At 50.7% G+C, this 23,848-nt stretch overlaps 4 protein-coding genes across 4 annotated transcripts; 2 read left to right on the top strand and 2 right to left on the bottom strand.

Moving 5' to 3' along the window:
- Nucleotides 1-541: 541 nt before the first annotated feature.
- Nucleotides 542-2,320, bottom strand: LOC147049652 (odorant receptor 131-2-like). Its single transcript, XM_085923890.1, has 3 exons — nucleotides 2,285-2,320; nucleotides 1,629-1,745; nucleotides 542-1,357 (listed from the first exon to the last, which is right to left on the bottom strand). The coding sequence occupies exons 1-3, from the start codon at nucleotides 2,318-2,320 to the stop codon at nucleotides 542-544; spliced, it is 969 nt and encodes a 322-aa protein (XP_085780016.1).
- A 398-nt stretch (nucleotides 2,321-2,718) lies between these two features.
- Nucleotides 2,719-4,199, bottom strand: LOC147049651 (odorant receptor 131-2-like). Its single transcript, XM_085924595.1, has 2 exons — nucleotides 4,047-4,199; nucleotides 2,719-3,501 (listed from the first exon to the last, which is right to left on the bottom strand). The coding sequence occupies exons 1-2, from the start codon at nucleotides 4,197-4,199 to the stop codon at nucleotides 2,719-2,721; spliced, it is 936 nt and encodes a 311-aa protein (XP_085780721.1).
- Nucleotides 4,200-7,173: 2,974 nt separating this feature from the next.
- Nucleotides 7,174-14,772, top strand: ddx27 (DEAD (Asp-Glu-Ala-Asp) box polypeptide 27). The gene is made up of 21 exons (XM_085924946.1): nucleotides 7,174-7,455; nucleotides 8,383-8,532; nucleotides 8,918-8,977; nucleotides 9,057-9,189; nucleotides 9,249-9,307; nucleotides 9,552-9,635; nucleotides 10,002-10,107; nucleotides 10,185-10,361; nucleotides 10,870-11,020; nucleotides 11,223-11,322; nucleotides 11,909-12,050; nucleotides 12,125-12,278; nucleotides 12,474-12,555; nucleotides 12,622-12,799; nucleotides 12,864-12,970; nucleotides 13,259-13,352; nucleotides 13,428-13,519; nucleotides 13,596-13,719; nucleotides 13,795-13,897; nucleotides 14,525-14,584; nucleotides 14,670-14,772. Exons 1-21 carry the CDS (start codon nucleotides 7,372-7,374, stop codon nucleotides 14,683-14,685), a joined length of 2,256 nt encoding a protein of 751 aa, XP_085781072.1. The 5' UTR covers nucleotides 7,174-7,371; the 3' UTR covers nucleotides 14,686-14,772.
- A 1,468-nt stretch (nucleotides 14,773-16,240) lies between these two features.
- On the top strand, nucleotides 16,241-22,223 carry mcm2 (minichromosome maintenance complex component 2). Its single transcript, XM_085924955.1, has 20 exons — nucleotides 16,241-16,375; nucleotides 16,786-16,985; nucleotides 17,569-17,741; nucleotides 17,924-18,057; nucleotides 18,122-18,260; nucleotides 18,749-18,846; nucleotides 18,981-19,102; nucleotides 19,233-19,440; nucleotides 19,529-19,663; nucleotides 19,743-19,934; nucleotides 20,002-20,095; nucleotides 20,172-20,250; nucleotides 20,326-20,497; nucleotides 20,554-20,680; nucleotides 20,750-20,862; nucleotides 21,136-21,291; nucleotides 21,359-21,433; nucleotides 21,520-21,702; nucleotides 21,787-21,942; nucleotides 22,028-22,223. Exons 1-20 carry the CDS (start codon nucleotides 16,370-16,372, stop codon nucleotides 22,136-22,138), a joined length of 2,673 nt encoding a protein of 890 aa, XP_085781081.1. The 5' UTR covers nucleotides 16,241-16,369; the 3' UTR covers nucleotides 22,139-22,223.
- Nucleotides 22,224-23,848: the final 1,625 nt, after the last annotated feature.

Genomic DNA, 23,848 nt, shown 5'->3' with positions numbered 1-23,848 from the left:
CGGAGTAGGCATCCCATCCCATCCCATCGTCTTTAAGCATGCAAAGAATACAAACTCATTTCAACACGGAATTTATTGAGAGAGCAAGTGAAATATTAGTTCGTGGCTTCATATCAACAATGACATTGCCAAAATGCTATAGGTGAGGTTCATGGTTCCTAAAACACAAAGCAATGCCACAGTGAGCGCCCGGCCTGCGCGCTGCGGTTGCGCCATCGGACCGCATTGAGCTCCCGGCGCAGAGGTCCACTTCAATTTTGGAAAGTACATCAGAACTTTCTAAATATTTTCTCAATTTCACCGATGGCTCTGTCATAATAATGCGACCAATGCAGTGTAGTTGCGCGTTCGGCGGTGCGCTGCAGTTGCACGATCGGACAAAAATGCGCAAATGAACAAATGCTTAAAAAAGGCGTTTGTTTTAGTCTTGGAACGGATGACATTTTTTTCCATGATTTGTAATGGGAAAAATAGATTTAGAATTCGAACAAATCACAAACAGAGGTTTGACGGTACTCCGCTGACGTGGCGCTCCCAAGCGTCAGCGGGGCATGTGGCCCCCCGGGAGCCGCTTCCTGGGCCTGAGCAGCGCGAAGCAGGATCTCTGCGTTTCGTCCAGGTACCTGCGGAACTTGTCGTCACGGATGCCGTAGATCACGGGGCTGAGGAAGCGGGGCAAGATGTTGACCAGCAGGTAGCCCACGTAGCGGATCTCCCGCATGTGGCCCGGGAAGACCAGCAGCAGCAGCAGCTCGACGCTGGGCGACACATAGGCCAGCAGGCACATGGCCAGCTGGACGCCGTGCAGCAGGACCGTGTTGCGGGCCCTCTCGGCCAGACCCTTCCGGGCCGAGGCCGAGCGCGCCGCCCTCAGGATCTTGATGTAGGTGAACAGCAGTGTGAGGAAGACGCACAGGAAATAGAAGCAATCGAAGGCGATGCGCTTGTGCGTCATGAGGGCGTCTGGGAAGACGTTGGAGCGCACACAGAAGACGTAGCCCAAGAAGAAGCCCGGGGGCTGGCTGGCCGCGGTGAGAAAGAGGTCAGTGACCTCAGGGGCCACGCTGACCAACCAGATGAGCAGGACGGTCAGGTAGGTCCTCCGGGCTGTGCAAAGCTGGTGGTGCCTCAGAGGCCTACAGATGGCCACGTAGCGCTCGGCCGCCATGGCGGCCAGGTTGAGCGGCGTGTTTCTGGTGCTGAACACGGTCAGCAGGATGAACACGCAGCACAGGGACACACGGATGCGGAACACAATGTAGCTGAGCAGGAAGAGGGTGACGCTGAAGCTCAGCTGGGCGCTGTCGTTGATCACCATGTGAATGAACAGGATGTAGCGGGGCTCCTCGTGAAACGTCTGCCCCGCCGCCGTCCGCGCAAAAAGCACAGCCACAAACAACATCGATAGCAGCGTCAGCGACATTGTCATGGGACGGCATCCCTAAGTGGACCCGTCTCAAGTTTGGTCCCCCCCCGTAAACGGGTTTTCCCACAAGCTTTGCATAGGATGCCGTCGATGCTTTTTCGGGAAGGCTTGTATGCGTGTGTGTGTGCGTGTGAGTGTGCGTGTGTGTGTGCGTGTGTGCGTCTGAGTCTGTCTGTGGGCTTGGTTGCCTGTGCATGTGTACCTGGTGTTTAAAGAAGGTAGCGAGCAAGGTGGTATTGATGTACTGGAGCAAGAACCACAGAAGAACCACCAGGAAGTTTTTCACCACTGCAGACACAAGATTGTCCCTCAGAGCCACCTAACCCACACACGCGCATACACACACACACACACACACACACACACACACACACACACACACACACACACACACACACGCACACACACGTTGGATGTAGCAACTGAATTTGATATGTTTATTCTATTTGTTCAGCCTCAATGCTTTCCTCTGTAAAAAGTGAAGAGGCTGGTTGTGCTTTGAGGATTTACATATGACACAAACAGACAGACTCAGTGCAGGGAAGGAAGCGGCCCTCAAGGAACAACAATGAGCAACAAGGCGAGCAAGATGCATGCAATCCTTCACCAAAGTAGCAAAACAAAGCAGAAATGAACTGGCTGGCTCAACTGGGAAGGCAGAAACCACAGCGGATACAAAGTGAAAGAAAGCTGCAAACTCTATTTGAATAAAACCTGGACAACTCCCGGACAAGAGGCAAGTGGCTGTCAAATATCAGAAAGCAAAAGGACGAGAACAGCTGCACACACAGACATAAACATGCCCACGTAGTTTTTGAAGCTCGCTTGAGAAGAGTGCAAGGGCGCGTGCGGCTGTACCTGCTGTGGGGAACTTGCGTTGTCTGAAGAGTTCATGGCGCCGGAGAAGACCCAATATTAAAATCAAAGACGAAGAGAAAACGCGGTGACGGCCATTATGGTGAGAAAGCGGCAAGAAGGTGAGCAGACGTCTCCGCTTATAAGCCAAATGCAAACTCCGGCCGCTGTAACGTCACGGGCCGCGAGGGCGCGGCCTATTCTATTACGATACGATACGACATCTTGTGACTTTTGGATTTGAGGGTGTGGCTTTCACTTTTCGCTCTTTTGTCTTCCACACTTGTCAAGTCATGACCTCGCCTCCGCTACCTTCTAAATGACACCTGTCTTTTTTTGTAAAGCATACGGCACCCCTTGAAAGGGCCCCAGGTGCCAGCCCACCGGCAAACGCCTTCCTCCATTTGGCAAGTGTCCTTTTTCTCCCACGGGAGGGGTCAGGTGCAGTGGGCACCGTGCGGTGCAGTCCTGCACGCCAGGTAGTGTTTCAGGTACTTCCTGAAGCACTTGTCCCGCACACCGTATATGATGGGGCTGATGGAGCGGGGCAACATCTGAACCACGACGTGGCAAGCAAACAGCGAGTCCGAATAGTTCCTGGGGAAGACGCGCAGGAGCGCGTCCTGGACCAGGGGCACAGCGTAGATGGTCATGCACAGTAGAACCTGAACACCGTGCAGAACGATGGTCCGCCGAGCCTTCTTGGCGTCCTTACTGGCCGTTTGGGCCGTGAAGAGGATCTTGAAGTACGTGAAGAAGATGACTGACCACACCAGGACCAGGTAGATGATGTAGGTGATGTCCCGCTTCAGAGCCAACAACGGATTGGGGAAGGCCGTCTCTCGGAGGCAGAAGATTCTGGAGGAGAAGAACTCCGGAGGCTCGGAGGCCAGAGTGACAAAGAGATCCGGGAAGGCGGAGATGACGCTGATTGCCCAGATCAAGGCGATGAGGGCTAGAGTCCTCCTGAGTGTGCAGATGCGGGCGTGGTGAAGCGGCAGGCACACGGCCACGTAGCACTCGCCCGCCATGCACGCCAGGATGAGGGGCGTGTTCTCAGTGGTGATGATGGCCATCAGGATGAAGGGGGCGCACGATAGGACGCTGATCCTGTACAGGGTGTAGCTGACCACAAAGAGGATGACGCCCACGCTCATCTGGATCATGTCGTTGACCACCAGGGTGAAGAAGAGGACGTAGCGAGGATTGGAGTAGAAGATCTGGAAGACAGCCAGTTCAAACAACTGATTTCAGTCAAACCAAACCGAGAGGGGTGTTCCCCAAGGCTCTCTTCTCAGCCTTGTCTTCAATTCAATTGTCACGGAGCCACAAAAGTTGTCTCGGAGCAACATGGAGCGTGATGCTCACGACCCTTCTCCCGCGTGGTCTAGTCCCATTTCAGCAGATGCCAGCCAACCCTACAAACGCGTTGTGCCGACCTCCCTCAAGTAACTGGGCTGAGCTCAAAAGCCATCCCGTGTAAAAGTCAAGTCTTCAAAAAGTCCCCAGCCCGAAAAGCCAAAGTCCCAGTACGAGGAGCCGTCTCCCAAGGCTCCGTTTATCGTCTGTCTGTCTGTCTGTCTGTCGTCGTCACATGGTCGCATTTGGTTAAGCCCAGCTAGCGCTCAACACGTCCTTTGGCCCGCCCTCTCGGCCCATCTGCCACAATGTCAAATGTTGCTCGAGCTCCTTGTGGACAAATGACTTTTGCCTTGCAACGGCGCTGCAACGGCGCTGCGACGACGGCGGGGCTGTGTTGGCCTACCTGGTGCTTGCAGAAGGTGTACATGAGGCTGGCGTTGATGTAGTTGATGGACAGGCCGATGGCGAGCACCAACACATTCTTGAGCACCGCTTTGCTGAGCGAGTCTCGGTATTGGATGACTGCACTGGCGTTGCCCAAGGCGGCGTCGCCCATCTTGACGCCTGCCCGCACTCTGACAATGTCAAAAAACAATATTTGAAGAAGCCTTGGAGTTCTCTTGACATGCGCAGGCTGCCAAAAGCTTCCAAATCAACTGTCACAATGGTGAGCAAAATCTGCCATGGAATACCTTCACACATTGAGTGGGTTTCCTGCTTCAACAAGAGCAAACCCTGACTCAAGCCTTGCAAAATCTGGGGGGGAGAGCTGCTCATCACCCAAAAGAACCATCATATTGGGAGTACAACCTGACAAAATCAACAAATCAAATCAAACCTTCAACAAAAAAATCAAACACCAAATCTGCTGTAAAGGAGATGAGCTTAGAAAAATAGGAGCAAAATAATCATGAAATAAGGCAATGTCGCAAGAATACGTCAGGAAAGATGAAAAGTTGCCAGGCGTCCTTCAGTCACTATATTTGAAACAACAGAACATGGAATCACAATCACATATTTGGAGCACAAAACTAGATGAACAATCATCATCCATCATAACAAAAGGTGTATGTGGCTGGGGAGAAAAGGAAGACACCACTCCAAAACTTCAGAATGCACACAATGTACGAGTTTCACTAAATGACGGCTGCAACCCAAACTCCGAATGTTTATTGACAGAAAAGCAGAGCTGCAAAATACTTCAAAAGCTGCAGCCAGCCGTTTTTTTTTTTTTTTCTGCGGGTGTGCATGACTAGAAGATGAAGCGGATACTCACCCTTGTCACTCGGATACACTTCTGACCCCACACCCGCCTGACAGCCATGTTTTATAGCCTAAGGACACACGCACGCGCGCACGCTTACACACACACACGCTCAGACTCACACACCCACACACAAGTATGATGCGTTCCCCGTTGATATCGGTCACGTGTTTTACAATATTGCTTGGGCTCGGCAGCACCTTGTCAGCGTGGTCGCCGTGTGCTTATCCGTCATGTCAGAGCATGATTGTTTTTATTGTTGGAGTGATATGATGGGCTCACGATGGGGGACGGTGGCAGGCCTCCGATGGCAAATCGCTTCAAACGGAGCAAACCATATTGCGATGACTCTCACACGTGCGAGCCACACGCAAGCCGCAAGTTAGGAGGGTGCGGGTTCCATTCCACCTCCGGCCCTCCCTGTGTGGAGTTTGCATGTTCTCCCCGTGTCCGCGTGGGTTTTCTCCGGGCACTCCGGTTTCCTCCCACATCCCAAAAACATGCTTGATAGGCCAATTGGGCACTCCAAATTTTGGTTGTTGGTCTCTGTGTGCCCTGCGATTGGTTGGCAACCAGTTCAGGGTGTTCCCTGCCTACTGCCCGATGACGGCTGGGATAGGCTCCAGCACGCCCGCGACCCCCGTGGGAACTAAGCGCTTCAGAAAATGGATGGATTTGTTTATTTATTTATTTATTTTTTTATTTATTTATGTATGTGTGTATGTATGTATGTATGTATGTATGTATGTATGTATTTATTTATTTATTTATTTATTTATTTATTTATTTATTTAAATAATTGTCAGGCATTAAAATGCATTGTTTTGTAAGCGTACCACGCAAAATGTACACTGGTTTCAAATATAAAAGTCGGCGGATAAATATGTATATACACACTTAGTAAAAGTTCCGAGTACTGGGGGAAAAGTCTTCAAGTACAGTAGGCAAGTATTTGCCCTTTTGGCTTCTTTCCATTTCTGCTAACGAGCTGCTTGAACTTTAGTTCCTCCCCCGTGGATTCATCAAGTCACCCAGTGGACGTTCCACTGAGAATTGCCTCACACGCTTGAAAATCTCCAGAGGAAAAACAACCCAAAAGGTCACAGCATCCGAGGACTTAAATCGCAAAGGGATGATGATGAACACGGCCAGCGTTTCGCTCTCCTCTGAGGCTTAATTGCCATTGGCACAACGCGTCTTTTTTTTTCTCCGTCTATACTGTCAAACAGACGGACTTTTTTTTTTTAAGTCATACACTCATTATATGGCGAGCCATTTGAGCATTTATTCCATATCCTTGATATCAGACATTAGTGTTCTTCACTAGTTCAGTCTTTGTCAATACTAATTGGACATTGAGTCAACACTAGTTATGCATATTGTCATACAAGTGGCACAGAAACTCAAACCAGTCGCTCATTTTCAGCGACATGTGCAACATGTGTCCAACTACTACTGACGTAAGTCTAGCTAGTGGCACCTAGAAACACACTAGTAGTGCCAACATCCCAGCTAGGCAGCTTTTTGATGCCCTTGTGGCCTACTGGACCAAGCTAGTAATGTTTAAAATTAGTCTTACTAGGAAACAAGTAAGATACAAAAGTTTTAACATGTTTGCTTCTTGAATGTCGAATGTTGTCACATGTTAACTAGTGACCTGGCGTTTCTTGCACTAGTCAACAAGTGATAACCCTAATAGCCACTAGTGAACTTGTAAATGATAAAATACGGACGACTTGCCAAGTGAAAGCCCCTTGAAGCCTTGATATCAAACTAATGAGTCTAAAAAAAATTACTTTTATACTAGTTATTCCCCACATATCCACAGTGCACTATGTGACTTAACTAGTTCTACTCGGGAGGTCAAAAATATTCAAGATTCAAGAAGAATTTATTCGCCATGTTTGAGCGTGCCAAACAAGAAATTTGACTTGGTTACATCACAGTTTCTGTTCAACATTTAGGTGACTAACAATACTCAGGACATGTGAAAATGACAAATGACAATATTCTTAGCCATCCCCTGATCTTAAACTCCCACGAGGGCAAGGAAAAACTCAAATGTCCAACTAGGGGAGGTGAGAAACCTTGAGAAGAGACCACAGATGGGAGGGTCCTACTTCCAGGATGGATGCAGAGAGCGCGCAGTGCGCCGAGACCGTACTACTGAGTACGCGCACTTGTGAGTATACACCGAGCTTTCTGGCACGGCGTCCGGGAGTAAATGCGCTATTGGGCGTTTCCCTATCTGCTGGGGAAACTCAGTCATCGCAGGGAAATTTAATAATACAATATTATTAAAAGGTCTCCTCCACCATCAACGACTCACGGAAGCTCTTCTCGCATGGCCCGGAAGCAGATTCTTAGAACTTCCTGTTGACTCGCCCCACGTGTGCGTCGCTCGAGGTGCTGGCCGCCAAGGTTTCGAAAGCAAGAAGGACACAAGACAAACTGTTCGTTCGCTATGTTGGCGCAACTGGGCCTGATCGGAACCATCCGGGACGACGAGCAAAGTCCGGAAGAACCTGACAGCGAGTCCGAGTGTGAGGTAAGGGAGGCCGGCCGGGAGCTGATCTCTTCCCGAGGAAGGCGCACTTCTAGCCGGTTCGAGGCGCGGCGTGTGTAAGCAGCGCACCGAGTACAATTTTTCTGCGGAATCGAAAGAATAGCTCATGAAAAACGACGTCAAGTCAAATGCCAAATGTCCACCAAGTGTTTTCATTGTGTTGGCCATCACCTAGCCTATCCTGTTCTTGCCACTGAAATGTTGTTAGTCATCTGAATGTTGTATAGAGGCTGCGATCAACCGGAGTCAAATTCCTTGTTTGGCATGCTCAAACTTGGCCAATAAAGCTGATTCTGATATAACAACGTTGTAGATGATCCAGTTTTAAATGGATGTTTATTATTCTTTCTCATAAAAAAACCCAACTTCAACTAAGTGAGAACAACCAAATTGGAAAATGACTTATTCCTTAAAGAAACAACATGTATGTTTTGTTCATATTTACATTGACATTTTTATTCACATTTCGTCGGCATTTCTTCTCGACATTTTTACCAACTGTTATGTTGCATTTCAAATTTCCTCCGGATTAATGGACCATCAAAATAGAAGATGTAACAGATGAAACAATCACACAGAAATGGACCTACGGGTGCTGAGATTATTTGACAATTGGACGTCCTGTAGCGCAATCATCACAAATGGACTTGGATGTCACAAATGTAATTGTGATGAGTGTGCTACAAGACAAATCATTTGAGACCTTATTTCAAATAAATTTGCCCAATTGAGTCAATTGTAAATATTTTGCCATTTTGAAGATTCCGGGTCTTGTCCTTGGATGGACGTCAGTTGTTTTGTTCGGACACCCAAAGGGTTGTTGGCGAACAGCCGACAAGACCGCCCAATGGCTTGCTGAACGTTTGCTGACGTTGTCCAAGTTGTGATGGCCGCGCGTGTGCCTTCCAGGAAGAACCCATCGTCCTGAACAGGAAGAAGAAGTTTGGCAGCCAGGCCGCCGGAGACTTTGACCGCAACTTTGTGTTTGGAGAACAAGACGCGTGGGACCTTGGCGATGACTGGACCATGGCCGACGTCATGAAGCAGCTTAAGAAGAAGGTACGAAGACACGCCACCGTCCTGTTATGGGCTGACTGCTTGCAAGGTGTGAGATTTTTGCCCGGGGAGACGTCAAGCTCCTAACCCTGGGCCGCAAATTGCTATTTGGCCCTTCTTCCCCGAAATTGTGTTGTTGTTTTTCTCCCTATCCCTTTGCGGGTTTTCATTTCAAGTTTATAACCCCCCCCCCTCCCAAGAACTTGTGTTGTATAATGGACAATCAGTCTGCTCCAAACTGGGGTCTGTTTCCCCTCAATTCCGAAGTGAAGTTTATTCACGTAGCAAGGTAACGCAAGCTTTGCTGCAGACAAAGTGTAGAATGTGCGTGTTTATTTTTATCTTTTAAATCTCACATAATTTCTGGCTGCTGTAACGTGGGGCGCAGAAAGGTCTCACCACTCTGGACCAGAAGATTGACAAGGTGCGGAAGAAGAGGAAGGCAGAGGTATGTCAGCTGTCAATTTCCCGTCGGCTCAGCTTTTGCTTCCTGGCGATGGAGGTTTTACTTTCCATCCGCTGAGCAGGAGAAGGCGTCTGCGGGTCAAGAAGGTTCTGCGGAAAAGAAAGAAACGGCCGAAGGGGATGCAAAGTCCGAGGATAGCGAGGACGCCGAGGATGAGTTCAACTCTGCCGACGAAGAAGTTCTCACCCAAGCAGGTGAGGTACTTTTATTTTATTTTTCTCTTTGTGACTGACTTCCTGTTTTGTGCCGGCAGATACGCTGCGGGAGAAGCAACGTCGCGGGAGGAAGAAGAAGTCTGATGAGGAGGGGGAGGTAAGCACTGGGAGCATTGGAAAGGAGGGGCTTATCTTGTCATAATGCTAAGGGCCATACCTTGCCACGTCTTTGTGTCGAGGCGCGGGGCGTTCATCCATAGGTTGCACAACGGACGAGGTCCTTGCGCGCTTGTTTTTGGCAGCCAACTGGAAAGTTTTGCACCTCGCTTCTGTTGGCTAGTTCCCAGGGCAGCCGTTGACAAATTTGTGCACGCGTGATTGATGCCTCTGTGCGTGTTCAGGCGCAGTCGTTTCACGAAGATGCCTCGCAGTTTGACGACACACTCTCCTTTGATGACATGAACCTGTCCAGACCTATCCTGAAGGTAACCGTGGTGAATGGCCAACGGCAGGTCTGATATACGCAAGACCAAATACCGAAAGACAAAAAAAAAGTGGGTGACAAACCCTTTTAAGTGTAGTTTGAAGTTCTAATATCACCATTCATCATCCGTCTTGGACTGGCCTACCAATGTCACAATGTGATGAGGCCTAGTTATTTTTACATCAGCAATATGGAGGCGTGGGGACGTAACTAAAGTAATTCTGCCGGGAGAACAAAAACTCAGAAGGAAAGAAAGCTTTTGTATTAGATGAGAAACTATCTGAACAATTAGCAAGAAATTGCCTTTTTCAAACTTCATTTGTGTACCTGTGAGTGACTGAGCTGGCGGTTGCTGCCCCTCCCGCAGGCCGTTGCGGCCTTGGGCTTCAAGCGCCCCACCCCCATCCAGAAGGCCTGCGTCCCAGTGGGGCTAATGGGCCGAGACCTCTGCGCCTGCGCCGCTACGGGCACAGGTACGTTGGCTGCCCGTTGGCCGCAACTTACCCGCGGCCGTCGGTCTCATTTTGGTTGGTTTGTTTGTCGGCCGCAGGAAAGACCGCTGCGTTCATGTTACCGGTTTTAGAGCGCTTGGTTTACAAGCCCGGTACGACGTCCCAGGTGACCCGGGTGCTGGTTCTGGTCCCGACCCGAGAGCTGGGCATCCAGGTTCACTCGGTGGCGCGGCAGCTGGCCCAGTTCACCTCCGTCACAACGTGCCTGGCTGTCGGTACGTCATCCTCTATCTGGGCGTCAACAAATTTATTGTTTGCATTCAATGTGTCTTTTATTCCTGGCGAGGCCGTTATTGTTATGTCAAGAAATTAGCCAGGAGAATTTTCCGCATATCTGCGGATTTGTTTGATTATTATTTTTTTTTTCGTCGAAAGTATCATTTTCGTGAATCGTGTAAATCCGTTGAGAAATTTAGCCTCGGCGACTCGCGAGCATTCCCCCGCCCGCCGCGACGGCATCTGTAGGTCAGCTATGGAATAGGAGCCCAAACAAAAAACCACAAAGCTACGTTTTTACTTTTACAAGCATGTGGGTTTAGAAAGTGACATGATGTTACATGTAAGCTAATGTTAGCCTATTAAGTGCTCTGATTGCACGCGGTTGCTCTTTGCCGCCGATAAAGTCTGACTCAAGACCCCGGGAAACGCGTCTCTAAAATTTCTGGACAAGTATTTGGGCTGAGTAGACGGGCCTGACCTCTTCCCCGCTGGGCATCCCCTCAGGCGGTCTGGACTTGAAGTCTCAGGAGGCGGCGTTGAGAGCGGGTCCAGATGTCCTCATCGCCACCCCGGGCCGACTCATCGACCATCTGCACAACGCGCCTAGCTTTGAGCTGTCGCACATCGAGATCCTCATTCTGGATGAAGCCGACAGGTAGAGGAGCCGCGTTGCTTTACCAAAGACGGCTGGGCTAGATGACCTGTGGCAGTTGGGTTGTGGCGTTGGTTGAAAGCTTGATGTTTTTTGTTTCCCCCAAACACACTAAATGGTCAGCCCGGCCGGCCGCGGGCAAAAGCATGCTCACGAGCGACTTCTGCGAGCTGACCTCCAATTTTTTTTTGGGTTTCCTCGTTAGGATGCTGGACGAGTACTTTGAAGAGCAGATGAAGGAGATCATCAGGCTGTGCTCATACAACAGACAAACCATGTTGTTCTCTGCCACCATGACTGAGGAGGTACCCAGCGAGTGAGCGACTCACCATCGGTGCCTGTTCACTCTCAATTGAACCCAGTTGCAGTTTGGCAGCTTTGACTTGAGAGGGGAACTCGCGCCCGGGCCAGCTGTTCCATGTAGAGGGAGAGCCGTGAGCAGCCAAGGAGGCAGACGATTCAGAATTCAAGCCCAGCTTTGTTTTGGGGAAAAGGGCCAATTTGGTGTAAATATTGGCAGGGGAAAAAAAACATACACATTGTTTTCAATCAGTGCATACAACTTTTCTTCAACAATGGACAACTTTGAAGAAAAGCTACACTGTGATGACAAAAGAAACTTGAATCAAGATCTCATTGGCAGGTGCAAAGCCAGAACAAAGTCGGTGCGCTCTGGTGCAAAATGGCGCGTTGAGAAATAATAGCGCTGGTCTGAGCAAGCTATTTCCGGTGCATTCCGTGGCACGTTGGGCTCAGCCTCGAGTGGCTCTTATTTGCACGCACAAAAGTGAATTCAATTCAATGAATCGGATCTCAAGTTGGCTTGTTGATGCGGCACCGCAAAGGAAGTGTTCTGGACATTTTCAATCAGAAGCTTCTCTGCATCCTCAGGTGAAGGACCTTGCGGCCGTCTCGCTCAAGCAGCCCGTCAGGATCTTTGTGAACAGCAACACAGACGTGGCTCCGTACTTGCGCCAGGAGTTTGTGCGGATCCGAGCCAACCGCGAAGGCGACCGCGAGGCGGTGGTGGCGGGTGGGTGTGTGGGAGGGCGTCATGTTGTGCCCAGTCTAACGCTCCCGTCCTAACTTGTCATGCTTGTGTCACAGCTCTGCTCACCAGAACCTTCCAGGACCGCGTGATGGTCTTCACGCAGACCAGGAAGCAGGCGCACAGACTGCACATCCTGCTGGGCCTCATGGGCCTCAAGGCCGGCGAGCTGCATGGGGAGCTCAGCCAGAACCAGAGACTGGAGAACCTCAGGCGGGTACCTCGCCCGGGAAGCGCTGGCCGATGATTTGAATCAATCGCACTTGTTACCCTCCACTCTCGTTTCAAGATCCTAGCCTATCGACAGGTTGCCGTTATTAGCCACATAAATGTGTAAATCTTGTGGTGAAGCCAAACTTGACAACCTGTCATTGGCAAGACAAAAGCTGATGGGAGAACTTTGCGCAGGCGCTTTAAGGACGACCAGATCGACGTCCTGGTGGCGACGGACGTGGCGGCCAGAGGTCTGGACATTGACGGCGTCAAAACGGTAATAACCTTCCTGTGCCGCCCGCGCGCTCTCAACATGCGCTCATTCTGCGTCCCTCCCCGTCAGGTCATCAACTTCACCATGCCGTCCACCGTCAAACATTACGTCCACCGCGTGGGCCGTACGGCCAGGGCGGGACGCTCGGGACGCTCTGTGTCGCTGGTTGGCGAGTCGGAAAGGAAAACGCTGAAAGAAGTGGTCAAGTCGGCCAGGAGCACCGTCAAGGCCCGCGTGCTTCCACCAGGTAAGTGCGCATATACGCGCCGCGCCTCATCGGCTTGTGAAAAACTGCGTTGCGTCCGTTGCAGACGTTATCCTCAAATTCCGAGACCTCATTTCCAAACTGGAGAAGGACGTAGAGGCCGTGGTGAGACTGGAGAAGGAAGAGCGAGAAATGGCCGCCACAGAGGCCAAGGTAGGCACCCTAATTGGAGTACCTCAATCCCCCCAAAAGGATTCTTTTACTTGCCTTGCGTGCCACTTCAGTCTTTGTTTGGATTAGAGGCTCGATCTGTGATTGGTTTGAACATATTTGGTTGCGTCATCAATCGAATAAGTTGTTGCTTCACACACAATGGCACACTAACCATATACCTAAATGTGCCAAATTTTCTACTAGTTATCAATATCGCCATCAACTCTGGAAACAGACTTGCTACTTGTCGTGGCTCAATTTTGTCTGCGTGTGTGTGTGTTTTTGGAGTTGAGTGCGGCCCAGAAACGTCTGGACAGCTCCGCCTCCGACAACACTCAGCGAGTTTGGTTCCAGACACAGCAGGAAAGGAAACAGAGCCGCAGTGAGTAGCGTTCCACGGTGCGCAAGCGGCCGTTCAGCACTTTCATTAACCAAATTGTGTGTCACGTGCATGTAGTTAATAAGGCGCTGCAGGATTTCGACTTGGCTCTGCGAGGGAAGAAAAAGCGCAACAAGTTTGTCAAGGACAGCAAGAAGAAAAACATGACGGTCGGGGCCTTTTGTGCGTGCTCAAATTGTACCTGTGCGAGAACGTGTGCCCTGACAGGTGGTTTTTGCCTCGTAGGCGGAGGAGCGTGCTCAATTTGAGATCCTGAAGGCTCAAATGTTCGCCGAGCGAGCCGCCAAGCGCGAGCGCCGGCCCAAGAGAGCCCGAGCCATGGCTGAGGATGAGAACGGCGACATTAAAGGTCAGAAAGCCAACAAGCGCTCCTCCATGTGCGCCCGACTCACCTACCTGCATGCGTGTATGTCTCTGTATACAGCCAATCAGAAGGCGGCAAAAGGAGGCAAAGCGGGACGCAAGTCTGCCTTCGACCAAGAGTTGACCAACGTCAGCAACAAAGCCCTCAAACACTACCGAGCTGGGTGAGAGCTCCCTTCATTTTGGATGGGACGAATGTTGTGCCGACAAAGCCTTTTCATTGGGACTTCTCACCCCATTGTAATCCAAGACAAAACTGCTTTGAAGCCTTCTTTCGTGCCCCCTGGTGGAGAACAACAAAGGACAAAACTGCCCAAATCAAATGTGCCTACGCTTGGGAGCTTGTACCAAGCAGGAACAGGCGTGCCGAACCGATTCGGAGCGGTTCGTCCTTTCTGAGAAATCCACACGAGCGAGACCTGCAAATTGCGCAGATGGCGAGTGGGCACAGTGTCTTTATTGAACCTTTCTTGCTTCATGATATAAAAGTGTGTGCCGCGAGCTTCAAAGTAGCTGGCCGCTTGGAGAAAAGAATACTTGGTGTGTTGGATTGCGCTTTGGCGCCCGCTCCATTTAACTGAGGCGGGTGAATGCTCGGATGCCACAGTTGTTATAGAATTTACAGTTTTGAACTTTTTCATTTCAATTATACTCTTCTTCTGATGTAGGCCTTATATGCGCTACATCCCGAAAAGCTTGATTCCTCATCTTCCGATGTTCTATTTCTTACGTAGGCCTTATTTGCACGACATGCCCAAAAGCTTGACGCCTCACCGTTTGTATTTTCTCAGGCCATCCTTCACAGACAGGAAACGTCTTGGTTTGGACCGGAAGCGCTCTGGAAGCTCCAGGTTTGTTCTTTTTTCTATCTTTGTCAACTTCTTTTCTTGTCCTACTTCATCTTCTGCTTTTTATTTGTGTGTTTGTGTCAATCAGGTTCAAGAGGAAGTGAGTGGGCTTCCAAACGGCAGTTGCTTGTTTCTGGTGGCTTTTGTGTTCATGCTTGTCTTGTTGTTTTCAAATAAAAGTCAGAAGAATATTTTTTGTGGGGGGGTCTTAATCCCAAAATGCACCTGTCAGGTTTTCTTGAACAACAAGAAAGGCTTAAAAAAGTCATTGTGGCCATGGCTCACCTACAATTTTGGGACGTTCTCCAAAACGGACCTTAAAGATTCTAAAAATAATCCACCTTATTCCTACACTCCATGAGCCTTTGCGTGAACTCAGCGGAACTGAAACTGAGCGTTTTGTTTACAAGGTAAACCTTTGCGAGTCTGTTTCCATCACATTCACAAACTTCAGCAAATGTGGGAATGTAAGTTGTTGCACCTGAAAAGAGAGACCAGTTCATTCCTGCTAATGTCACAGAGTAGGAGGAGAAATAATGAGGACAATGTTCAAATTTGAGGTTTCATTTCAAACATGCAGCCATTTAAAAACAAAACAAACACAAAACTGAACCAAAATCTACAATCTTAACATGTAACACATGTATGCCAGTTCACAATCACATATCTTACATTTTCTCTTATTGTGGATGTTGTGCACTAGTGTTGGCTTGTGAGTGAACAAATCTTTTCAGTGAATGGATAACTCCCTGAAGTGATTCGTTCTTTTTCAGTTCGCATGACTTCAATCAACATGCGATAACGTAACTTGTCCACCCACACAGTAGGTGTCGTATTGAAGCTATTGTTGGCTCGTTCAAAAGAACAAATCTTTTCAGTGAACAAGTTTTTTTTCAGTTCATATGACTTCAACCAGTAGGTGTCGGTAATGCCCATTGAAGCTGGTGCCACCTCGCCGTAAAACAAGACGAAGAAGAAAATGACGTCACTTCCCGTTCACGAACGAGTCGTGAATTGCATTTCCCGTTCACTAACGAACAAATCTGTGAGTGAACGAATCAGTGAGTTTCCAGTTCATCGCGAGAATGGATCAGTGAGGGAACGAATTCTGACTTTACCGTTCGCGAACGAGTCAGTTGGTGAACTGCCTTTCCGTGCATCAACGGGTCAGTCAGTGGACGTGTTGCGTCCCCTAGCGTCAACTATGTGAGCAAGAATGTAGATTTACGATTTACTTTTAGTGGGTTTTAAATAACGTGTATGCATATACATGCCTAAATATTGTTCTCCAGTATATCGACTGCAGTTTCACATTAGATTGCTGGTTTGAGTTGTACTTTTATTATTGTTTTAATAAACATTTATGTTATAACTTGTCTGGTGTTTTATTCCTTGTTTTTATATTCGCCGAACAAAACATAAAAATCAGACATTTGGTTAACTGCTTTATATGGCAATATGTATCCGTGTTTTACGTTGTTATATGAGTTGGTGGCCCCAAAATTAACAAATGTCGGCATAACGTTTTTTTTTTTTCCAACCTTTTATTCAAACACATTCGATTTAATAACACCATCAACTACAAGCCACCAAATATAAAATGAAAACACCAACGTCGGCATAAAATTCCGGGTGCCTGCCTCCTCTGGCTCGCCACAACCAATCAGAGGTAATCTCTTCGAATATTCATGACATTTCGCGGGCTTTCTGTACCGCGTGACTAGGCTTCGCGGGAAAGTGAAGGTCTGGCGTTTAGAAGCTTGGGAGGACGCGAGGAGAACAAGCATAATGGCCGTGAGTTACTTTCCGTCTTCTCTTCTTACTTTGGGTTTGTTGATTGGTTTCGTCTCTTGTACGCGCGGTCCAGACTCAGGCGTGGAAGAGGGCGACGTGCGACGTGGTTATGTTATGTTTCGCCGAGTGGAGTTCGGGCGAATTTGTCGTCGAACCAACTGGCAATAAGTTGATCCAAGGTGGACGGACGGTTTAGTGACGTTTACGTGCTAGTCCCTTTATCCTTCCTACGAGGTCATAAAAACAGACTAAGACAGAAATAAACATTTCCACCAACCATCATTCAATTATCATTATGTTGGAAAAAGAATAGAAAATTATATGACAAAGTTCTAGTTTCATTATTATTGTACAATACTTCAGGTACATGGAAATTGATTTGTGTCTAATAATACACGTTGCGTGGACAGGATTCATCCGAGTCGCACCACATGGCCGCAGACAGCCCCGAGCCCCTTTCCAGGAGGGGGGACCTGACCTCCAGCCCTGGCAGAGACTTGCCTCCCTTTGAGGATGAGTCAGAGGGCCTTCTCGGAGACGTCGCCCTGCCCACGGACGAGGAAGAGGATGTCGGCGATGGCGAGGAGCTGATCGGGGAAGGCATGGAGCGGTGAGGAGCGCCGCCGCCGCCACAGTTTGCTCACATCGACCGATAATTCAAAGATTTGCGGTTGGCTGCAGATGACCGCAAGATTGCGGCAAAGCACCGCTTTTTTCTAAATAAGGATCCTCAACGTCCTTCCAGTCAAGCAATTTAACTTTGGCAAAATGAAGATGGGTTAGCCCCCACCCCCACTGGCTTTAAAATGCTTAGAACTATCTAAAAGGGTGTCGAAGCACTACCACTGTCCAAATTAAGCACCTTGGCTCACAGAGTTTTATGGCCCCGAGATGTCAGAAGAAGGCGAAATAGCACAAAAACCCCAACTCAGTTGGACGCAGTGGTTGGGAGCCAGAATGCCAAAAGGTTCTTGGCAGTAGCCTCCCAAACCCATCGTGCTGTCGTGTTTGAGGTGTCACATAAAGCAAAAAAAAGGCTTGCCGGTCGGTCGGTGCATTCAGGGCCAACTGAGCATATTGTGATTCGTGGCTTCCAATGGTGATTTTTTTATTGCTGGAATTATACGGGCGCACGTTTGCTACGTTGGTCGAGATGTCTGTGGTCACGTGCGCCGTTGCTGCCGCCGCCGCAGGGACTACCGGGCCATCCCGGCGCTGGATCGCTACGAGGCAGAGGGTCTGGACCTGGACGAGGAGGACCTGGCTGAACTGTCCCCGGGAGCCCGGGCGGCCGCCGAGGAGGCCATGAGGAGGCGCGATCGTGAGCGGGGCCTCAGCGGGCGCCTGAGGAGAGGCCTGCTCTACGGTCAGACACTCTCCCATACGACGCCGTATTGCACCTGCTCACTCACTCGCTCTTTTCCACTTGCTTGTAATTCATGTTTGGGGAAGGGCGGACGTTGACCGCATATATGCAGTTCCGTGCTTGGGTTTAGTTTTTTGTCTGGGTGTGTGATTTTCGTCAGCGTTTTTCATTTGGTTACTCAGACAGCGAAGACGAGGACGATGAGCGTCCGGCGGCGCGGCGGCGGCGGCTGGCCGAACGGGCGGCCGAAGGCGCGGCTGACGGCGGCGGCGAGGAGGAGATGATCGAAAGCATCGAAAACCTGGAGGACATGAAGGTGGTCCCCCACCTGCGCAGCCCGCCTTCGGCACACTCAACCGCCTCATACCGCTCCTTGTCAGGGTCACACGGTGAGGGAGTGGGTGTCCATGGCTGCCCCCCGCCTGGAGATCTACAACCGCTTCAAGAACTTTCTGCGCACGCACGTCGACGAGAGCGGCCACAACGTCTTCAAGGAGAAGATCAGCGACATGTGCAAAGGTGAGGCCCACGAGTTCAAGTTTGAATAAGTCCCCATGAGTTAGCGCGGTTTGCTGCTTGATTGATTGATTGATTTTATAAAGGCTTTATTGTTAGTTTTATCTTGAGCGTTATTAATTCCACATGTATTGGGCTATAAAATTCTGTAGGATTCTCAAACACCTGTCTCTGAGCGTCTTTCCTCTGTAGCAAACGTAGAATGGGTGCGTTTCGAATCAAGCTTGAAAGCTTCATGCTGCTCAAAGACAAAAATGAAAGACTTTATTTTCCCCCTCCCCCCTGAAGTTGTTTTTAGTAAAGCCCTTCCATGACCAGTATGTGGGGACGGAGGGAAAAAAAAATCATCTCTGCCAAAACAATTGGAGGCGCTCGTTTCAAATCAACATCCGTCGCGTGCGACTGCTTTGCAACAGGTTTTGCGTTACCGCGATAAATATCTGCCCATCAAGGATTGCGCTAAGTCGAGCCACCTTGGCGTGTGTACGCAGAGAACAAAGAGAGTTTGGGGGTGAATTACGAGCACCTGGCGGCCAGGGAGCACGTACTGGCTTACTTCCTGCCCGAAGCCCCCACCGAGATGTTGAAGGTAAACCGGAAGAGACGACTCGCCTCTGGCTCACCGCTTCAATTTAAGCCGCTCGTTCTTTCCTCGTTTCATGGCTTCTTGCTGTCTTCCTGCCGTCCATCCTTCCTACCTTCCAACCCTAACCTTTCCTTCAGGTGTTTGACGAGGCAGCCAAAGAGGTGGTGCTGGCCATGTACCCCAAATACGAGCGCATCGCCCAGCAAATCCACGTGCGCATATGCAACCTGCCGCTGGTGGAGGAGATTCGCTCCCTCAGGTGGGGGCCGCCTTCAGGGGCTCTAGGAGCCAGGCCTACAGGGCAACTCGCTAGCAAACGTAGAATTGGTCCGGTCGGTCCGTGTCCCTTTGTCGGCCTGTTGCCATTTCCCGTCTTGTCCGCTCTGCAGGCAGCTCCATCTGAACCAGTTGATCCGGACCAGCGGGGTGGTGAGCAGCTGCACCGGCGTGCTGCCGCAGCTGGCCCTGGTTCGCTACAACTGCAACAAGTGCAACTTTGTACTGGGACCCTTTTTCCAATCTCAGAACCAGGAGGTCAAACCGGGCTCGTGTCCCGAGTGCCAGTCGCAAGGACCCTTTGAGATTAACATGGAGGAGGTGAGTGCCGCCGCCGCCGGGTTCTTTCTTGAAGCTGCTTAGAGGGCGCCTCGCCTCAACCCGCCAAGTCTTCTTGGGCTTCCTTCAGACCGTGTACCAGAACTACCAGAGGATCACCATCCAGGAAAGTCCGGGCAAGGTGGCCGCCGGCCGTCTGCCACGCTCCAAAGATGCCATCCTGCTGGCCGACCTGGTGGACAGCTGCAAGCCGGGAGACGAGATTGTGAGTGATGGTGCGGGCCGGGCCGGGCCGGGCCGCCTCTGCAAAGCGGGCCTGCTTAAAAAGTCCTCCGCACTTTCAGGAGCTGACGGGCATCTACCACAACAACTATGACGGCTCTCTGAACATGGCCAATGGCTTCCCAGTCTTCGCCACAGTCATCCTGGCCAACCATGTAGCGCGCCGTGACGAGGGCGTGGCCGTGGCCGAGCTGACGGACGAGGACGTCAAGGCCATCGTGGCTCTTTCCAAGGACAAATGCATTGGAGAAAGGGTGAGGGAGGGAGGGAAAGAAACCGGCTGGCGTTAAGTGACAATTCAAATCTGCCTCGTCTGTCCAGATCTTCGCCAGCATCGCGCCGTCTATCTACGGCCACGAGGACATCAAAAGAGCGCTCGCTGTGGCCACGTTCGGAGGCGAGCCCAAGAATCCTGGTAACGGTTGCGCCGTAGCCTTTCTACAGCCCTTGGCTGTCTCACCGCCGCCCTTTACCACCGGCCTTTGTTTCAGGTGGCAAGCACAAGGTGCGAGGCGACATCAACGTGCTTCTGTGCGGAGACCCCGGGACAGCCAAGTCACAATTCCTCAAGTAGGACAGACCAGGGGTGAGGGGAGGGGGGCTATGCTACGTACGGCTTGCCATGACGCGGCTTCCCTCGTGCAGGTATGTGGAGAAGGTGGCCAGCAGGGCGGTGTTCACCACAGGCCAGGGTGCGTCCGCCGTGGGCCTGACCGCCTATGTGCAAAGGCACCCCGTCAGCCGCGAGTGGACGCTGGAGGCCGGGGCGCTGGTACTGGCCGACCGCGGCGTCTGCCTCATAGACGAGTTTGACAAGGTAACGTGGTTGTTGCCGCAGCACTGGCGGACCGAGGCTAACGCACGCTCGTGCAGATGAACGACGCTGACCGCACCAGCATCCACGAGGCCATGGAGCAGCAAAGCATTTCTATCTCCAAGGCGGGCATTGTCACCTCGCTGCAGGCCCGATGCACCGTCATCGCCGCTTCCAACCCCATTGGTAGGCTCGCTCGCTCGCTAGCCCGCCTGCTCGTGCGCACGCTGACCACCGGTCGACCTGTTCTTCCAGGCGGCAGGTATGACCCCTCGCTGACCTTTGCCGAGAACGTGGACCTGAGTGAGCCCATTGTGTCACGTTTTGACGTCCTGTGCGTGGTCCGGGACACGGTGGACCCTGTGCAGGTACGCGCGCCCGAGCAACTGTTCCTTGCATGTCTGCGTGTAGTCGAGCCCAGCGCGTTCCATGCACAATGAAAACGGGAATTGGCCCTCGTAAGATGTCTATTTGTCACTTGGAAGATTGAAATAAAAAAAAAAAAAGTGTCGTACCGATTCAAATCAGGCGCAGAAGCCGGCATGAATGGGGTGTCATTGGAGTTAGTTTTAGTTGAGCAGTTTTGCATTTGAAGTTTTGGTTATTTTTCACCAACAATGACGAGTGCGGTGCCCGCGCAGGACGAGATGCTGGCTCGCTTTGTGGTGGGTTCCCATGTGAGGCACCACCCCGGCAACAAGGAAGCAGCCTCGGAAGAGGTGATCCCGCCCAACTCGTCCGTGGCGTCGATCCCTCAGGAGCTGCTCAGGAAGTACATCATCTACGCCAAGGACAGGGTGGGTGGAGCCTCAGGCCCTCAGTCGTGTGCCACACAGCCAGCAGCTGATTGATGCCGCTTTGCAGGTTCATCCCAAACTCAACCAGATGGATCAGGACAAGGTGGCGCGCATCTATAGTGACCTGCGCAAGGAGTCTATGGTGAAAGACGTGCATGCGCTCACATCCACGTGCACATCCACATGCACATCTACGGCTCTAACACGAGCACACCATGCATGCGGCAGGCAACGGGCAGCATCCCAATCACAGTGCGCCACATCGAGTCGATGATCCGCATGGCGGAGGCGCACGCAAAGATGCATCTGCGCGACTACGTGATAGAGGACGACGTCAACATGGCTGTCCGCATCATGCTCGAGAGCTTCATCGACACGCAGAAATTCAGCGTCATGCGCAGCATGCGCAAGGTAGGCCGCCGCGCTACGCCGACGCCAGCTAGCCAACTAAAAAAAAACCTCAACAATGTTGCACTCGTCCCTCACCGCCCACAGACCTTCTCCCCCTACCTGGCGTACCGCAAGGACAACAACGAGCTGCTGCTCTTCATCCTCAAGCAGCTGGTGGCGGAGCGCGTTTCCTACCAGAGGAGTCGCTACGGAGCCCGCGACGACGCTGTGGAGATACCCGAGAAGGACCTGCATGACAAGGTAAGCGAGAGTGCCGGCCGGCTGAAATACCTGAACGTACCTCAAACCTGCAGCGGCATTTTAAAAAGACAAGCGTGTCTTTTAGGCTCGTCAGATCAACATCCACAGCCTGTCGTCATTCTACCAAAGCGAGCCCTTCCGTGCCAACAGGTTTGTGTACGATGGCAAGATGAAGCTCATTGTGCAGCAGTTCTAAAGCCGGCCAGGGGGGGAAAAAAACAAGCAACCTGTAAATAAGTGTACATGTTCGCAATTAAAGGTGACTTTGTTGCACACACACACGAGTGTCTCTATGATGTTTTTAAATTGAAACGGTTTCTGTAATTAGCACTTGACGTAAGACTTTCTGACTCAATGCTGTTTTGACCACAACCAAAGCCTTCAATTTCATGAAAAACCAAAAAACGGGTTCAGTCAATCACTCGAGATTTTGCCGGGATTGGGATCTATTTTCACTTGACAAGAGTCCTCCCCGAGTCGACATTGCGTCATTGCTAGTTCAAACCTTTAAGTTGGTCAGGGTTAGGGTTAGGGTCCATTGCAGCCTGGAAGGTAGATCCTCCCATCTGTGGTCTCTTCTCAAGGTTTCTCTTTTTTTTTAGTTTTTCCTTGCCCTCCTGGGATGTTTGAGAATAATTGTCAATTTTTGTACATGTGATTTAGGGCTGTATAAATAAACTTGACTTGACTTGACAGTCCTAATGGTCCCGCAAGGGAAATCATAGCAACAACGTTTTGGCCCGCAGTGATAATGACTTTGACACACGCAGACTTGTAAGGTGTCGCCATCATGGCGGGACGTTTGTCCTCACTAATCTTGGAGACGTGTATGTGTGCCATGTTGATCTTTGCACATGTGTGTTTGGCAAGTATATGAAAGGATCTCGGAAGACTTCAACATTGAAAAACATTGAGAACAGAGCTGACGCGCACACGCACGCAAAAGCTGCCAAGGCATTCACTCGTTGTCGCGTGACCTCTTGGATGTTTTTGCCTGTTGTTGTTTTTGCGACGACTTGACAGTGAGGCGAGCTCCGGCATCCGTCCCGATGCCGACCTTGAGTGGACGGACGGGACGGCGCAGAGAGACGTGCGAGCGGGCAGACCAAGGACACGTGCGTTGTCGCCGCCAGGACAAAACTGGTTGCTAGGGAGACTCCAAAAGCATCAGCGCGTTGTTATTGACACTCCGTCTTTGTTTTCGTCCTGTTGTCACTTTGAGCTTGGGGGGCCAGTGGGGCTTTTTGTTTCCGGGCGATGAGTTCTCGTTTGACTTGAAACCATTTCAAATGAGGCTGCACATGCATATGTTTGAATCGGGCTTCCAAACGACACGACGAGCGTTTCCACTCTGGGTTCACGGTGCAACACATCCATTTGCAAATGAAACTTTGGGGACAAGAGTCAACACTTAGCTCTTTCATTAGGCTGTTCAATTAGGCTTTAAGGCTGAAAAGGGATTCCAAGCAAGGCTCGGGCTTGAAAATGACTCAGCTAACTCCTTTCTTTTTTCTTTCCTTCCTTCCTTCCTTCCTTCCTTCCTTCCTTCCTTCCTTCCTTCCTTCCTTCCTTCCTTCCTTCCTTCCTTCCTTCCTTCCTTCCTTCCTTCCTTCCTTCCTGTTTTGAAATTTCGCTCTTATTTTGAAACCGCGCAGGGCGGAATCTATCAGCTGATTTTTCCTCCGCGCGCGACCCGCGGACGCGAGCGCTGGGCACTAGAGGTACGCGAGCAGCCGCCGCCGCCTCCTCTAGCAGTCAGACCAAGCGAACCCACTCAGGCAGGCAGTCAGTCAGTCAGTCACTCAGGCAGGCAGGCAGCCAGGCAGTCAATTGGCGCGCAAACACATCGCCACTTTCACCTTTGATGCAAATGTGACACCCAAATCCATCCCTTGGATTTCCAGCG

This window comes from Syngnathus leptorhynchus, chromosome 11 (assembly GCF_054491065.1).
Source record: "Syngnathus leptorhynchus isolate UIUO chromosome 11, UIUO_Slep, whole genome shotgun sequence".
NCBI lineage: Eukaryota > Metazoa > Chordata > Actinopteri > Syngnathiformes > Syngnathidae > Syngnathus > Syngnathus leptorhynchus.
This window is presented reverse-complemented; position numbering and strand designations above follow the sequence as displayed.

Bases quoted from the DNA above. Each gene is read 5' to 3' on its own strand.
- mcm2 (XM_085924955.1), top strand. The intron at 19,441-19,528 runs GTGAGTGCCGCC...GGCTTCCTTCAG, and splicing joins TTGAGATTAACATGGAGGAG to ACCGTGTACCAGAACTACCA. The intron at 20,251-20,325 runs GTAGGACAGACC...TCCCTCGTGCAG, and splicing joins GCCAAGTCACAATTCCTCAA to GTATGTGGAGAAGGTGGCCA.
- LOC147049652 (XM_085923890.1), bottom strand. From the start codon at position 2,320: ATGAACTCTTCAGACAACGCAAGTTCCCCACAGCAG. The intron at 1,746-2,284 runs GTACAGCCGCAC...TGTGTGGGTTAG, and splicing joins ACGCAAGTTCCCCACAGCAG to GTGGCTCTGAGGGACAATCT. The intron at 1,358-1,628 runs GTACACATGCAC...GCGGCGGGGCAG, and splicing joins CTACCTTCTTTAAACACCAG to ACGTTTCACGAGGAGCCCCG.
- LOC147049651 (XM_085924595.1), bottom strand. From the start codon at position 4,199: ATGGGCGACGCCGCCTTGGGCAACGCCAGTGCAGTCATCCAATACCGA. The intron at 3,502-4,046 runs GTAGGCCAACAC...GCTGTCTTCCAG, and splicing joins ACACCTTCTGCAAGCACCAG to ATCTTCTACTCCAATCCTCG.
- ddx27 (XM_085924946.1), top strand. From the start codon at position 7,372: ATGTTGGCGCAACTGGGCCTGATCGGAACCATCCGGGACGACGAGCAA. The intron at 11,323-11,908 runs GTACCCAGCGAG...CTGCATCCTCAG, and splicing joins CTGCCACCATGACTGAGGAG to GTGAAGGACCTTGCGGCCGT. The intron at 12,556-12,621 runs GTAATAACCTTC...CCTCCCCGTCAG, and splicing joins ACATTGACGGCGTCAAAACG to GTCATCAACTTCACCATGCC.